The sequence below is a fragment of the Bos mutus genome, chromosome 27 (assembly GCF_027580195.1).
Source record: "Bos mutus isolate GX-2022 chromosome 27, NWIPB_WYAK_1.1, whole genome shotgun sequence".
In the NCBI taxonomy this organism is placed as follows: Eukaryota; Metazoa; Chordata; class Mammalia; order Artiodactyla; family Bovidae; genus Bos; species Bos mutus.
The window spans coordinates 10,787,318-10,804,489 of NC_091643.1; the positions used below are offsets into that span (position 1 = coordinate 10,787,318).

At 36.3% G+C, this 17,172-nt stretch overlaps 1 protein-coding gene across 1 annotated transcript in view; it reads left to right on the forward strand.

Moving 5' to 3' along the window:
* LOC102264963 (A disintegrin and metallopeptidase domain 3) overlaps positions 1 to 17,172 on the forward strand; it is a 119,879-nt gene that overhangs the window by 33,667 nt on the left and 69,040 nt on the right. The window contains exons 7-10 of the mRNA XM_070364106.1: positions 2,388 to 2,450; positions 14,648 to 14,719; positions 15,172 to 15,338; positions 16,428 to 16,509. Of these exons, the coding sequence (XP_070220207.1) occupies positions 2,388 to 2,450; positions 14,648 to 14,719; positions 15,172 to 15,338; positions 16,428 to 16,509 (384 nt within the window). The remainder of the gene's footprint in view (positions 1 to 2,387; positions 2,451 to 14,647; positions 14,720 to 15,171; positions 15,339 to 16,427; positions 16,510 to 17,172) is intronic.

Consider the following 17,172-nt stretch of genomic DNA (forward strand, 5'->3'; position numbering starts at 1 on the left):
AATGAAGATCATGGCATCCGGTCACATCACTTTATGGGAAATAGATGGGGAAACAGTGGAAACAGTGTCAGACTTTATTTTGGTGGGGCTCCAAAATCACTGCAAATGGTGACTGCAGCCCTGAAATTAAAAGATGCTTACTCCTTGGAAGGAAAGTTATGTCCAACCTAGATAGCATATTGAAAAGCGGAGACATTACTTTGCCAACAAAGGTCCATCTAGTCAAGGCTATGGTTTTTCCTGTGGTCATGTATGGATGTGAGAGTTGGACTAAGAAGAAGGCTGAGCGCCGAATAATTGATGCTTTTGAACTGTGGTGTTGGAGAAGATTCTTTAGAGTCCCTTGGACTGCCAGGAGATCCAACCAGTCCATCTTAAAGGAGATCAGTCCTTGGAAGGACTGATGTTGAAGCTGAAACTCCAATACTTTGGCAACCTGATGTGAAGAGCTGACTCATTTGAAAAGACCCTGATGCTGGGAGGGATTGAGGGCAGGAGAAGGGGATGACAGAGGATGAGATGGTTGGATGGCATCACCGACTCAATGGACATGAGTTTGGGTAAACTCCAGGAGTTAGTTGTGGACAGGGAAGCCTGGCATGCTGTAGTTCGTGGGGTCCAAAGAGTTGGACACAACTGAGCGACTGAACTGAACTGAGGAGGGTATACCATAGGCTATGGTTTTCTGACTTCTGCTCTGGAGATACATACTGTGGTATTGGTTTATGTGTGGAACAGTGGAATACCATAGAGGGGAGGTATAGCCATGTGCTCTTGCCCAAATGATTATATGCAAAGGTGCTAAGGTCTTTGGAAAGTAAAAAATGACGTCTTCATCAAATTATGCACAAAGATTGGATTTCCACATGGAAATCCTTATTCTAAAAAATTGAATTAGAGGGTAAACTTAAGTGTCAAACCAAACAAAATTTCTAGTAGGGGACTTAGGAAAAACCAAATTAATGAGCCAAAAGGCTGTGAAAAGATGGTCAACATCATTAATTACACAGGAACTGCAAATTAAAATCTCAGTGAGTTCCCAGCACATACTTACAGGAAAGGATGCAATGCAAAAGAATGACAATACCAAATGAAGGCAAGAGTGAGGAGCAGTTGACATTAGTTCTTGGCAAAAAAAATGCAGAATGATCAAATTATTGAGTTGGCCAAAAGATCGGTTCAGATTTTTCCATTTGATGTAATGAAAAGACCTGAACAAACATTTTAGCCAACCTAATAACTTTAGAAAACAATCAAATTTTTATATTTCTATATGCATATACAGGTATCATGTCAATCAGATTTTCCAGTTCTCAACATTGAACCGAGAAAAATGAAAAACAATAACTATCCAAAGACCTGTACATGGATATTCACATCTACATTATTTACAATAGCTAAGATGTTTAAATAATCCAAATGGTCATCAACAGTTAAATGTATTAACAAATTGTTTTATGTTTCTAAAATCTCACCCTTGGTAACAATAAAAACAAATAAATTACCAATAATCACAGCAACACGGACAAGTGCTGAGTTAAAGAAACCAGATATAGAAGAAGTCATATCATATGATTTCACTTATATAAAATTCTAGGATAAGTTATTATAACCTATGGTGAGAGAAAGCAGATCACTGGTTGCCTTGAGCCTTATAAGCTATTAACTTTATAGGGTAATGGAAACATTCTTTATTTTACTGATAGTAATGGATGCATGGTTGTATACATTGTTACCAGTTCTTGTAACTGTGTTCTTATCAAAGTATGTTTTAAAAATTGTATTTTAATGATGAAATTCAGAAGAGATATTAAGTTCCTTAGTGGCTGTTAGTCCCTTTGTAACCAAATGAAGTACAATGTAATTAATTTGAACTGTACTTAAGTAATCAAATAAAGCATAATATAATTTAAAAAAATACATGTATTTTATTGAGAGTAGGCCACGGTAAATAATTGCAAGTACAAAAATGATGACAAAATAGATGAACATTTGGGGGAAAGTTGATGGGAATTTGTTTAGCTTGAAGGTTAAATCAGGGACCTAGAAGAAGTTTTTGAGGAGAAAGAAACAAGAATCCTCCCTCGTTTTAGTGACTTTTTTTGAGGATTCTAATTATCAAGAATATAAGGCAAAAGCTTCTGATTTGTTCTCAAAATGTCTATGCAAATTCTCCCAGATTATTTACTCAGTGGGCATTGAGCCTTATATTTCTTGTAATTATATCTTTACATGTTTGCATCTGTAACTATAATCTATCTATCTATCTATACCTGTGTGTGTGTGTGTATATAAATACATATATATATAATTGTATAATGTACATGATAATTACAAACAAGATAAGATTTTTAAAATCTTATCAATTCATGTCCTCTGTTTTGCAGAAAGATTCAGGTGTGCTGTTGAAAAGAGTTCTGAAAATACATGTCATTATTGATAAAGCTTTGGTAAGCATTATTGATACATTTTCCTTATACCTTTTTGTTTAAATTGAAAAGGAATATAAAGATAATCTTTGCAATGCAGAAATACATTACTCTGTTCAAAATATATGTATCAGTGTGACAGGACATAAAGACATGTTATCAGTTGGCTTTCCAATGACATAAGGGGATCAATAACAATATTTATTAGAACTAATGTAAATTTTTGTATGTAAGGGGAGATCTAGTAATCTCTTGGATTATAACTAGTTGCATATATTTCTGGGTTCACCCCCAAATTGTGGCAAAACACTTCCTTAAGTCAATTTTCATTTTAAAGTGTTTTATTTATTACTAAATTGAAGAAGATCCTTTTATTAAACATAATCTTTTATAAGAATATTTTGTGCTGTGTAATTGCTTGGGTATTCTGGTGGAAATAATCATTTTTTAGATGGCTATAGTAGTTTTATTCATATTAATAAAACTTGGAAAGAACATAGATTTTCTTTAGTAAGTGAGTGGATAAGTTGTGGTACATTCAGACAGTGTGATATTATTTAATGCTAAAAAATTTAAAAAATTAACTGCTAATTAACTATGAAAAACATAATGTTGGTGAGAGGGAGGCTATGATTTGATGGTAAACATTCTGTAGAACACACTGGGTAAATATCTAGTAAATTGTAAAGGGAGAAGAATAATACATAGGAACACATTTGATTTTGGAACTTTTCATTTATACAATTAGTTTTAGCAAACACTTAAAGAAAATAAGTTTAAAAAAAAACCTGTTATGTCAGTTATTACTAGTAATTTTGTATAAGTCAGTAAGTGTCATGATATTCTAGAATTTTTGCATAAAATGAAATTTTCAAATCTTTAAATAACTTTTATAAAAGCAACAATAGAACATGATGACATCAGCTCTGGGATCCCTGGCCCCTCCAATCAGGCTCCAGGCCCCAGCTCTGCCTATCAACAGCTAGGCACTAGCCCCAGGACCAGGCTTCACCCAGCAGTGGAAGTGCCATGGCCTTGGACTGTTCTGCACCTTGACTCCATACAGCACTGAGCCAGCACTATCCCAGAGCTCCCTGGAGTTTCACAGTCAGCTGCCTTATGACCTGGTCCTGCCAACCAGCACCTGGCAGCCAATGCATGAGCCAGAACTGCCAACCAACTGGACCAGGGGGCAAACAAGACTAACAGACCTCTCACCTAGTCAGCCTTCAGCAACAGAAAAACCCACACAGCCACACAGGGGTAGCCACTAGAGTATACACCAAAGGTGATGAAAGTTGGATCAGTTGCTGAAACACATATGCCTGCAAAAGGCCACTTCCCAGCGTTAAGAAGTACAACCAACCTACCAGGTACATACAAATGCAAATACTTAGATAGACATGTTCCAGATGAAGCAACAAGAAAAAAGCCCAAAAGAATGTTTACGTGAAATGGAGATAGGCAACCTACTCGAGAAAGAGGTTAGGGTAGTGCTTGTAAAGATGATCAAAAAACTCAGAAGAAGAATGCATACACAGAGCAAGAAAATATTAATATGAAGAACAACCAAACATAGATGAAGAATACAACACTGAAATGAAAAATACATGTGAAGGTACCAATAGGAGACTAAATGATACAGAAGAATGGATCAGTGAGCTGGAAGACAGTGTAATGGAAATTACTGATGTTGAACAGAAAAAAGAAAGAATGACAAGAAATGAGAACCTTGAAAGAGAACTCTGGGACAACATTAAGCACATTAATATGTGCATTATAGGCCCCCCAAAAGGAGAAGAGAGAGATAGTAATTAAAATGACAAAAGTTAACAATGAAAAGAGGACACTGAAAGCAGGAAAAGAAAAACAACAAAAAGAACATCCATAGAGCTATCAGCTGACTTTTCAGTAGAAACTCTGCAGTCCAGAAGGGAGTGGCAGGCACAAAGTATTTAACATGCTGAAAGTGAAAAATCTACAGCCAAGAATACTCTATCCAGCAAGGCTCTTCAAATTTGATTTAGAGATCAAAATTTTTATAGACAAGTAAAACTTAAAGAGTTCAGGAACTAGCATTACAAGAAATGTTAGAGCAGTTTTACTAAGATGAACGAAAAGTCCAAAACTGGAAATACAAAAATTATGAAAGGAAAAGCTCACTAGTGGGAGCAAACATACAGTAAATGTAGGAAATCATCTCACGTGCAAAGCTGGAAGGAAGGTAGGAAGAATCTTGTCTTTTAACAAAAGCATCTATATCTATAATAAGGGGTTAGGAGATACTTAAATTAGATGTAAAATAAGATATTAAAAGCAGTAATTGCGAGGGGAGGAGAATATACATACATGGTTGTTAAAAATGTATTTGAAATGTATTTAAGAGATCAACAACTTAATCATATATAAACACATATGTGTATGTATAGATTGTTACATAAAAACATCAAGGTAACTGCAAAAATGTATACTATATACACACAAGAAAAGTAAAAGATTCCCAAATATAATATTAAGGTAGTCATCAAATCATACGACAAGGGAACAAAAGAAGGAGAAAGGAACAAAAAAGACCTACAGAAAGAAATCCAAAGCAATGCACAAAATGGAAATGTGAACACACATATCAATAATTACTTTAAATGGAAATGAACTAAATGCTCCAAGAAAAAAGAAATAGAGTGGTTAGATGGATACATGACAAGACTCATATATGCACTGCTGAGAAGCAACTCACTTCAGATCTAAAGACTCACAGACAGAAAGTGAGGGAATGGAAAAAGGTATTCCATGCAAAAGGAAATCGAAAAAAAGTCAGGGTACCAATACTTATATCTAACAAAATAGATTTGAAAAAGAGGTTGTTACAAGAGACAAGGGCACTGCATAATGATAGGGATCAATCCAAGAAGAAGGTATAACAAATGTATATATCTGTGCACCCAGCATAGAAGCATCCAAAACCATACAGTAAATATTAATGGACATAAAAGGGGAAATTAACAGTAACTCAATAACAGTAGGCAATTTAGCACCTCACTTACATCAATGGACAGATCATCCAGACAGAAAATCAATAAGAAATCAAAAGCCTTAAATGACACATTCTATATATATGGAACATTCCATCCAAAAGATGCAGATTGCAAATTTTTCCAACTGCACATGGCACATTGTACAGAATAGATCACATGATAGCCTATGAAATCAGCCTTGGTAAATTTCAGAAATCATGCCAAGCATCATTTCTGACCACATGCAATGAGACTAGAAATGAACTACAAGAAAAATACTCCAAAACAAAAACTAAACACATAGAGGCTAAGCAATGTACTGCTTAATATCAGTGGGTCACCACAAAATCAAATCTCTGCCTGGAGACAAGTGAAAACACAACCATCCATAAATCTTAGATACAACAAAAGCATTTCTAAGAGAGAAGTTTTTCACACAGGTTTTGATACAGGCTTATCTCAGGAAACAAGAAAAATCTCAGATAAACAACCTAACTTTACACCTAAGGGAATTAGTAAAAGAACAAATAAAACTCAAAATTAGTAGAAGGATAGAAATCATAAATAACAGAACTGAAACTAATGAAATAGGTACTAAAAGAAGAATAGAAGAGAGGCAGACTAATCAAGGAAAACATCTATTTCTGCTTTATTGACTATGCCAAAGCCTTTGACTGTGTGGATCACAAGAAACTGTGGAAAATTCTGAAAGAGATGGGAATAACAGACCACCATACCTGCCTCTTGAGAAAACTATATGCAGGTCAGGAAGCAACAGTTAGAACTGGACATGGAACAACAGACTGGTTCCAAATAGGAAAAGGAGTACGTGAAGGCTGTATATTGTCACCCTGCTTATTTAACTTATATGCAGAGTACATCATGAGAAACGCTGGGCTGGAAGAAACACAAGCTGGAATCAAGATTGCTGGGAGAAATATCAGTAACCTCAGATATGCAGATGACACCACCCTTATGGCAGAAAGTGAAGAGGAACTCAAAAGCCTCTTGATGAAAGTGAAAGTGGAGAGTGAAAAAGTTGGCTTAAAGCTCAACATTCAGAAAACGAAGATCATGGCATCCGGTCCCATCACTTCATGGGAAATAGATGGGGAAACAGTGGAAACAGTGTCAGACTTTATTTGGGGGGGGGGCTCCAAAATCACTGCAGATGGTGACTGCAGCCATGAAATTAAAAGACGCTTACTCCTTGGAAGGAAAGTTATGACCAACCTAGATAGCATATTCAAAAGCAGAGACATTACTTTGCCAACAAAGGTCCATCTAGTCAAGGCTAAGGTTTGTCCTGTGGTCATGTATGGATGTGAAAGTTGAACTGTGAAGAAGGCTGAGCACCGAAGAATTGATGCTTTTGAACTGTGGTGTTGGAGAAGACTCTTGAGAGTCCCTTGGCCTGCAAGGAGATCAAACCAGTCCATTCTGAAGGAGATCAGCCCTGGGATTACTTTGGAAGGAATGATGCTAAAGTTGAAACTCCAGTACTTTGGACACCTCATGCGAAGAGTTGACTCCTTGGAAAAGACTCTAATGCTGGGAGGGATTGGGGGCAGGAGGAGAAGGGGATGACAGAGGATGAGATGGCTGGATGGCATCACTGACTCGATGGACATGAGTCTGAGTGAACTCCGGGAGTTGGTGATGGACAGGGAGGCCTGGCGTGCTGCGATTCATGGGGTTGCAAAGAGTCAGACACGACTGAGCAACTGAACTGAACTGAACTGAATCAAGGAAAAAGAAGAGAGGTCCCAAGTCAATACAATAAGAAATGAAAGAGCATTCAACCCATTTACGTTTAAGGTAATTAGTAATAAGTATGATCCCGTTGCCATTTACTTTATTGTTTTGGATTCGAGTTTATACACCATTTTTGTGTTTCCTGTCTAGAGAATATCCTTTAGTATTTGTTGGAGAGCTGGTTTGGTGGTGCAAAATTCTCTCAGCTTTTGCTTGTCTGAAAAGCTTTTGATTTCTCCTTCATACTTGAATGAGATCCTTGCTGGGTACAATAATCTGGGCTGTAGGTTATTTTCTTTCATCATTTTAAGTATGTCTTGCCATTCCCTCCTGGCTTGAAGAGTTTCTATTGAAAGATCAGCTGTTATCCTTATGGGAATTCCCTTGTGTGTAATTTGTTGTTTTTCCCTTGCTGCTTTTAATATTTGTTCTTTGTGTTTGATCTTTGTTAATTTGATTAATATGTGTCTTGGGGTGTTTCTCCTTGGGTTTATCCTGTTTGGGACTCTCTGGGTTTCTTGGACTTGGGTGATTATTTCCTTCCCCATTTTAGGGAAATTTTCAACTATTATCTCCTCAAGTATTTTCTCATGGTCTTTCTTTTTGTCTTCTTCTTCTGGAACCCCTATGATTCGAATGTTGTAGCGTTTAATATTGTCCTGGAGGTCTCTGAGATTGTCCTCATTTCTTTTAATTCGTTTTTCTTTTATCCTCTCTGATTCATTTATTTCTACCATTCTATCTTCTAATTCACTAATCCTATCTTCTGCCTCTGTTATTCTACTATTTGTTGCCTCCAGAGTGTTTTTAATTTCATTTATTGCATTATTCATTATATATTGACTCTTTTTTATTTCTTCTAGGTCCTTGTTAAACTTTTCTTGCATCTTCTCAATCCTTGTCTCCAGGCTATTTATCTGTGATTCCATTTTAATTTGAATGCCCCAACCAAAAGACAAAGACTGGCTGAATGGATACAAAAACAAGACCCCTACATATGTTGTCTACAAGAGACCCACCTCAAAACAGGGGACACATACAGACTGAAAGTGAAGGGCTGGAAAAAGATTTTCCATGCAAATTGGGACCAAAAGAAAGCAGGAGTCACAATACTCGTATCAGATAAATTAGACTTTAAAACAAAGGCTGTGAAAAGAGACAAAGAAGGTCACTACATAATGGTCAAAGGATCAATCCAAGTAGAAGATATAACAATTATAAATATATATCCACCCAACATGGGAGCACCACAGTATGTAAGACAAATCCTAACAAGTATGAAAGGAGAAATTAACAATAACACAATAATAGTGGGAGACTTTAATACCCCACTCACACTTATGGATAGATCAACTAAACAGAAATTTAACAAAAAAAAAAAAAAACATGTATCTATAAAGCTCACTAAAGCAAAGCACAGTAAAATGAGGTATGGCAATAAAAAAAAAAAAATCACCACTGAAATCCCATATTGAGCAGGAGATATGCAGGGCAATTTCACATACTTTGTCTTATTTAATCCTAATGGTAGCCCTGTGATAGACATAAAAAAAAAAAATGAAAATAAGAGAGGAGAAACTCTATGGGTACCATTTCCCGAACTTGTACTTTCAGCTTGAGGACCCAGTGTGGGAGGAATAGGGCATGGAATTGTTGCAAAGAACCCTTAAATCCTTAGACATGTTGTGCATTTTCTGAGAATGGAAATAAGCATGATTTTCCACTTCTAGACATACTATTGGATTTATTGTTGATGCAACCAATAAAGTGTGAGCTCATCTAAAAAAAAAAAATCCCTTATTAGATATATGATTTATAATATTTGTGCCTAAAATATGTAGATACCATCCATGGTCAATCCTAAAATAGTCTGAAAAAAAAAAGAAATGAAAGAGCAGATTTACAACAAACACCAAGAAACATAAAAGATCATAAGAGACTACTCTGAACAACTATATACCAATAAAATGCACAACTTGGAAGACGTGGGAAAATTCTTAAAAATGGACAATCTCCCAAGACTGAATCAGGAAGAAATACAAAATGTGAACAGAATAATTACAAGTAATGAAATTGAATCTGCAATTATAAAACTCCCAAAAAACAAACATTTATGGCTTTACAGGTGAATTTCCCCAAAAACTTAAGAGAAGAGTTAGCATCTATCCTACTCAAACTATTCCAAAAAATTGCAGAGGATGGAACCATTCTGAACTTATTCCATGGGGACATCATCAACCTGACAGGAAAGTCAGAAAAAGATATCATGAAAAAAAGAAGAAAAGAAAATTGCAGGGATTCCCTGGTAATTCAGTTCAGTTCAGTCACTCAGTCATGTCCAACTCTTTGTGACACCATGGACTACAGAACACCAGGCTTCCCTGTCCATCACCAATGACCGAAGCTTACTCAAACTCATGTCCATCTAGTCAGTGATGCTGTCCAACCATCTCATCACCTGTCGTGCCCTTCTCCTCCCGTCTTCAATCTTTCCCAGCATCAGGGTCTTTCCTAGTGAGTCAATTCTTCACATCAGATGACCAAAGTATTGGAGTTTCAGCTTCAACATCAGCCCTTCCAATGAATAGTCAGGACTAATTTCTTTCAGGATAGACTGGTTGGATGTCTTTGCAGTCCAAGGGACTCTCAACAGTCTTCTCCAACACCACAGTTCAAAAGCATCAATTCTTCGGCACTCAGCTTTCTTTATAGTCCAACTTTCACCTCCATTGTTGACTATTGCAAAAACCATAGCTTTGACTAGATGGACTTTGCTAATAATGCCTCTGGTGTTTAATATGCTGTCTAGGCTGATCATAGCTTTCCTTCCAATGAGCAAGCATCTTAATTTCATAGCTGCAGTCACCATCTGCAGTGATTTTGGAGCCCAAGCCAGTAAAGCTTTTCACTGTTTCCATTGTTTCCCCATCTATTTGCCATGAAGTGATGGGACTGGATGCCATGATCTTAGTTTTTTGAATGTTGAGTTTCAAGCCATCTTTTTTACTCTCCCCTTTCACTTTCATCAAGAGGCTCTTTAGTTCTTCTTCGCCTTCTGCCATAAGGGTAGTTTCATCTGCTTATCTGAGGTTATTGATATTTCTCCTGGAAATCTTGTTTGCAGCTTGTGCTTCATCCAGGCTAGCATTTCGCATGATGTACTCTGAATATAAGTTAAATAAGCAGGGTGACAATATGCAGCCTTGACGTACTCCTTTCCCAATTTGGAACCAGTCTATTGTTCAATGTCCAGTTCTAACTGTTGCTCCTTGAGCTGCATACAGATTTCTCAGGAGCCAGGTCAGGTGGTCTGGTAATCCATTTGTTTCAGAATTTTCCACAGTTTATTGTGATCCACACAGTCCAAGGCTTTGGCATAGACAATAAAGCAGAAATAGATGTTTTTCTGGAACTCTCTTGCTTTTTCAATGATCAGTGGATGTTGGCAGTTTGATCTGTGGTTCCTCTGCCTTCTCTAAAACCAGCCTGAACCTCTGGAAGTTCACGGTTCATGTACTGTTGAAGCCTGGCTTGGAGAATTTTGAGCATTATCTTACTAGCGTGTGAGATAAGTGCAATTGTGCAGTAGTTTAAACATTCTTTGGCATTGCCTTTCTTTGGGATTGGAATGAAAACTGACCTTTTCCAGTCCTGTGGCACTGCTGAGTTTTCCAAATTTGCTGGCATATTGAGTGTAGCACTTTCACAGCATCATCTTTTAGGACTTGAAATAGCTCATGTGGAATTATATCACCTCCACTAGCTCTGTTCGTAGTGATGCTTCCTAAGGCCCACTTGATTTTGTATTCCAGGATATCTGGCTCTAGGTGAGTGACAATACCGTTGTGATTATCTGGGTCATGACAATCTATTTTGTATAGTTCCTCTGTGTATTCTTGCCACCTCTTCTTAATATATCTGCTTCTCTTAGGTCCATACCATTGCTGTCCTTTATTGTGCCCATCTTTGCATGAAATGTTCCCTTGGTATCTCTAATTTTTAAGACGAGATCTCTAGTCTTTTCCATTCTATTGTTTTCCTCTTTTTTCTTTGCATTGATCACTGAGGAAGGTTTTCTTATCTCTCCTTGCTATTCTTTGGAACTCTGCATTCAAATGGGTATATCTTTCCTTTTCTCCTTTGTCTTTAGCTTCTTTTCTTTTCATAGCTATTTGTAAGGCCTCCTCAGACAACCATTTTGCCTTTTTGCATTTCTTTTTCTTGGGATGGTCTTAATCACTGCCTCCTGTACAATTTCACAAGCCTCCATCCCTAGTTTTCCAGGCACTCTCTCTATCAGATCTAACCCCTTGAATATATTTGTCACTTCCACTGTATAATCATAAGGGACTTGATTTAGGTCATACCTGAATGGTCTGGTGGTTTTCCCTACTTTCTAAAATTTAAGTCTGAATTTGGCAACAAGGAGTTCACGATCTGAGCTACAGTCAGCTCCCAGTCTTGTTTTTTTCTGACTGTACAGAGCTTCTCCATGTTTGGCTGCAAAGAATATAATCAATCTGATTTTGGTGTTGACCATCTGGTCATGTCCATGTGTTGAGTCTTCTTTTATGTTGGAAGAGGGTGTTTGCTATGACCTGTGCGTTCTTTGGCAAAACTCTGTTAGCCTTTGCCCTACTTTGTTTTGTACTCCAAGGCCAAATTTGCCTGTTACTCCAGGTATCTCTTGACTTCCTACTTTTGCATTCCAATCTCCTATAATGAAAAGGATATCGTTTTGGGGTGTTAGCTGTAGAAGGTCTTGTAGGTCTTCAACTTCAGCTTCTTCAGCATTACTGGTTGGGCCATAGACTTGGATTACTGTGATATCGAATGGTTACTGGTACTTCAGTGGATAAGAATTCACCTGCCAATGCAGGGAACATGTGTTCAGTCCCTGCTCTGGGAACATCCCATGTCTTCGAGCAACTAAGCCAGCAAGCCTCAACTACTGAGCCCACATCTTGGAACTACTGAAGCCTGCTGGCCGAGAGCCTGTGCTCTGCAACAAGAGAAGCCACCACAATCAGAAGCCTACACACTGCAGAGAAACTCCATGCATAGCAATGAAGATCCAACATAGCCACAAATAAATCTTTTTTAAAAAAGAAAATAGCAAGCCAATACCACTGATAAACATAGACGCAAAAATTCTCAACAAAATGTTAGCAAACCAGTTTCAACACTATATTAAAAGGATCATACACCACATTTCACCACAGTGAAATTTATCCCAGAGATGCAACGGTTTTTCAGTATCCACAAAAAAAATTAGTGTGGTACACCTACAGATGGCCAACAGATACATAATAACCATATGATCATCTCAGTAGATACAGAAAAAGATTTTTACAAAATTCAACTTCCATGTATGATAAAAAAAAACTCTATAGAAAAGAGGCATAAATAAAATGGTACTCAACATAATATAGCTCATGTATGACAAACCCACACCTAATATCATACTTAATGGTGAAAAGCTGAAAGCACTTCCTTGAAGATAAGGAACAATACAAGCATGTCTTTGCTTGCAAATTTTATTCAACATAGTGCTGAAAGTCCTTGCCTTAGTAATCAGTAAAGAAAAGGAAATAGAATCCAACTTGGGAAGGAAGAAAGAGAATAGTCAATGTTTTCAGATGACGTGATACTATACATAGAAAATCCTAAAGTGAAAAGAAATGAAGTCACTCAGTCATGCCCAACTCTTTGCTCCCCTATGGACTGTAGCCTACCAGGCTCCTCCGTCCATGGGATTTTCCAGGCAAGAGTACTGGAGTGGGTTACCATTTCCTTCTCCAGAAAATCCTAAAGACAACACCAAAAACTACTAAAGCTAATCAATGTATTGGTAAAGATGCTGGATGCAAAATTAATATACAGAAATTTGTTGCATTTCTGTCTACTAACAATGAACTATCAGAAGGAGAAATTAAGAAGACTATCTCCTTTACTATTGCATCAGAAAGAATAATACCTAGGAAAAAAATCTTAAGTAAAAGACTTGTACCTAAACAGATGGAAAGACACAGTGTTTTCATAGATCTCAGGAATTACTGTTGTTGAAGTGCCCATACTCCCAAGGCTATTTAAGGATTAAGTGTAACCCCTGTCAAAATACCAATGGCATTTTTCATGAAACTAGAACAAGTAATTCTAAAATTTGTATGGAAACAAAAAGATCTCAAATAGCCAAATCAATATTGAGAAATAACAGAAGAAAGTATCACACTGTGTGACTTTAGACTATACCACTAAGCTGCAGTAATCAAAATAGTATGATACAAGAATAAACACAGACACATAGGTCTATGGAGTTGAATAAAGAGCCCAGATATAAACGCATGCACTTATGGTCAATCTACAACAAAGGAGGTAAGACTATACATTGAAGAAAAAAGCAGTCCTAAAAATAAGTGATGCTGGGAAGACAAGACACCTATGTATGTAGGACTGAAAGTAGAACATTTTCTCACACCATTTACAAAAATAAATTCAAAATTAAATAAGGACTTAATGTAAGACAGGAAACCATATTACTCCTGGAATAAAATATAGGCAGAACACTCTCAGTCATTAATCATAACAGTGTTATTTTATCTGTCTCCTCAGGCAAAGAAAGTGAAAGGAAAAATAAGCAAATAGTAACTACTTAAAAGCTTTTGCACAGCAAAGGAAACAATAAACAAATGAAAAGACAGCCTGTAGAATGGGAAAAGAGTAGTTGTCAATTATGACTGATAAAGGGTTAATATCCAAACTATATAAACAGTTCATACAACTCAATATCAAAAACAACCCAATTTAAAAGTGTGCAATATTGTAAAGTAATTAGCCTCCAATTAAAATAAATAAATTTAAAAAAACATAAAAGGAAGTATATACAAAGAAAATAAATAAAAGTGTGCAAGAGAACCGAATAGACAGTTTTTAAGGAAGACCTACAGATGGTTAATAAGCACAGAAAAGATGTTCAACATCTCTGAAATGCAAATCAGAACTACTAAAAGATATCGCTTCACACTTATCCGAATGGCTATAATCAAATAAGCCACAAATAACAATTGTTGCCAAGGATGTGAATAAAACCCCGTGGACTGTAGCCCCTCCAGGCTCCTCTGTCCATGGGATTTCCAGGCAAGAATGCTGGAGTGAGTTGCCATTTCCCTCTGCAGGGGATCTTCCTGACCCAGGGATCAAACCCACATCTCCTGCATTGGCAGGTAGATTCTTTAGTACTGAGCAAGTTGGGAAGCCCTATTTTGTATTATTGGTTACTATATAATGTCCCTAGGTTTAAGTCTAGAACTTATTAAGTACTTGTTAAGTCTTAATTATAATTTTGTCTTTTTGTTTGCATGCTGCATTATTTTACCATTTTTATATCCATTGAAATGTGGTAGTTTAGTCATTTTCACTGATGACTAAAAAATAAAATTTGCCTTTCAGTATCATTATATGGGTTCTGAAGTGGCACTTGCATCTGAGAAAATTATCTATGTTTTTAGTCTAATCAACACTGTGAGTATTTACGTTTCATATTTAAATAAGAAGCATTCATGTAAATACAGTAGCATTGTTTGAATAACTAGCATGTGCACTTTTTAAAATACTCATGTACTTATTTGGCTGCATTGGTTCTCAGTTGCCGCACATGGGTTTGTTCCTCGTGCCTCACTGGCTCAATAGTTGCCATGCATGGTCTTTGTTCCTCTGCGGCATGTGGGATCTTCCTGGACCAGAAATGGAATCCACGACCCTACAGGGAAAAGCAGATTCTTAACTACAGCCCACCAGTGAAGTCTGACATGTGCAATTTTATAAAATGTATACTCCTTCAAACTAGCTTATTCCACCAGTGAATTTCATCTGAAAAAATTATAGTTAATCAGATATATTGGCATTGCATATAAATGTATAGTATTATATTTATGATTACTTATAGCCATATATCATGAATCTCCTATTTTTAGATGTATTCTCAGCTTCAAGTGTCTGTTATATTAACTTCTCTGGAAATCTGGTCAGATCTAAATAAGATTTCAACTGATGGGGATGCACATGATGTACTACAAAGATTTGTGTCCTGGAGAGAAAAATCTTTATTACAAAGCTCCCATGATTTGGCATACTTATTAATGTAAGTAATTTATTTTCATTGGTATAAAGTTTATCAAACTATTTGTAAGTGAACTATCAAAATTGTACACAAAATTTATTATTTAGAATAAAAAAGATAGCTCAAAAAATGACTATGTGAGTACTGTGTTGGCAGAATGCAAACTATAAATCTGATGATTCAATGTAAGACACTAAAGCATGGTAGGCCTGAGTGGTCTGCTTACTTGAGTGGTCTGCTTACTTCTGAGTTTAAAGAACTGAAAATATGGAAAGCCTTGGGAAAATATAGGGCCTGTATGGTTTTAAAGAATTTCACAGAGGTAAATAACCAAGACCAGCATTTAACATTAAATAAAGCATACATTAGTTAACAGAATGCAATAAATCCATATAAATCTGCTTACATTAGAAAACGTAAGTATGGTAATGTGGCGATCTTATGGAATTTCTATCCTGACCTAAGGTGTAGCTATTTAGCTGCTTGCACTGTAACTTTCAAGAGTCTTTCTATATACTGATTTGATTATTTTGGATGGAAAAAAAACAAAAACATGATTCCAAAAGGCCTTAAGTAATATGGATACATCTATAAATCTCTGGTGTCTCTGTGGAATTTAAGGTCAGGTGTGGAGGTTCAGGAGCAGCTTTAACTAAGGATTAACGTGTGTGTGGACACTTAATGCATCCCATCTCTGTTTTTCCTGATGACTGTGCTGCACACTTTTTCTCTTTCGTCCTCCAATCCAACACTTTTTATGCCATCTGAGGTTTTACTACATGCAAATTCATGGCAGTAATCTATCCTAACTTTTATGTCTTAGGACTTTGTCCATCCAGTGTTGACAGCAATGGAGATTAATTTCTGGAAGGATGAGGCACTGCTGGATTTTAAGCTGTGCATCATACAATGTCAAAGTTGACTTTTGAACTTAATTTGGAGGCACCAGGGGAGACTACCGAAATACAAAATGATTGAGAGCATTAGACATGATACACAATATTCATGTTTTAAAGAACGCAGCTTTATTGAGGAATCTAATTCTTAAAGATCATTAAGTTATTAATAATTTAAAGTGCATTTATCCACAAGGAAAACGTTATTATTTAGTTACAGGGACCATCCTAATTATGTAGGAGCAACATATCATGGAATGGCATGTGATCCAAAGTTTGCTGCAGGACTTGCTCTGGTATGTCCCTTCTCTTCAGTAATTATATCATGTTTTGAAAGTTAATATCTTCTTTAAGAACAAAAATGTGTATAGTATATCTAACATCTTATTAAATTAATATTTTAATACAGTGCTGTATTTTTTACTTTAAACCTCACGTTGTCATTTTTAATTTTTTTTATTTTCTTAAAATACACATTATGTAAAACTGACCATCTTAAGTATTATATGTTCACTGTGCAGTAGTGTTAAGTCTGTCTGCATTGTTGTGAAGTAGATGTGTAGAATCTTTATCTTGCTTTAATGAAACTTCTTACACGTTGGCCAGACAGCCTCATTTTCCATACCTCCACCCCCTGGCAACCACGATTCTCCTCTCTGCTTCTGTGAGTATGATATATTTTAGATCCCACATATAAGGTAGACCATACAATATTTGTCTTTCTGTGTCTGGCTTATTTCTCTTTGAATAATACATCCAGCTTCATCCATGTTTTTGAAAAGGGCAGGATTTCATTCTTTTTATGGCTGAATAATATTTCATGTTACTCATATACATATATAAATCATATCATATTATCCATTTGTATATATAGACATTTTCTTTATGCATTCATATATTAGCCACCACTTAGTTTGGTTCCGTATCTTGGTGGTTGTGAATAATGCTACAATTAACAT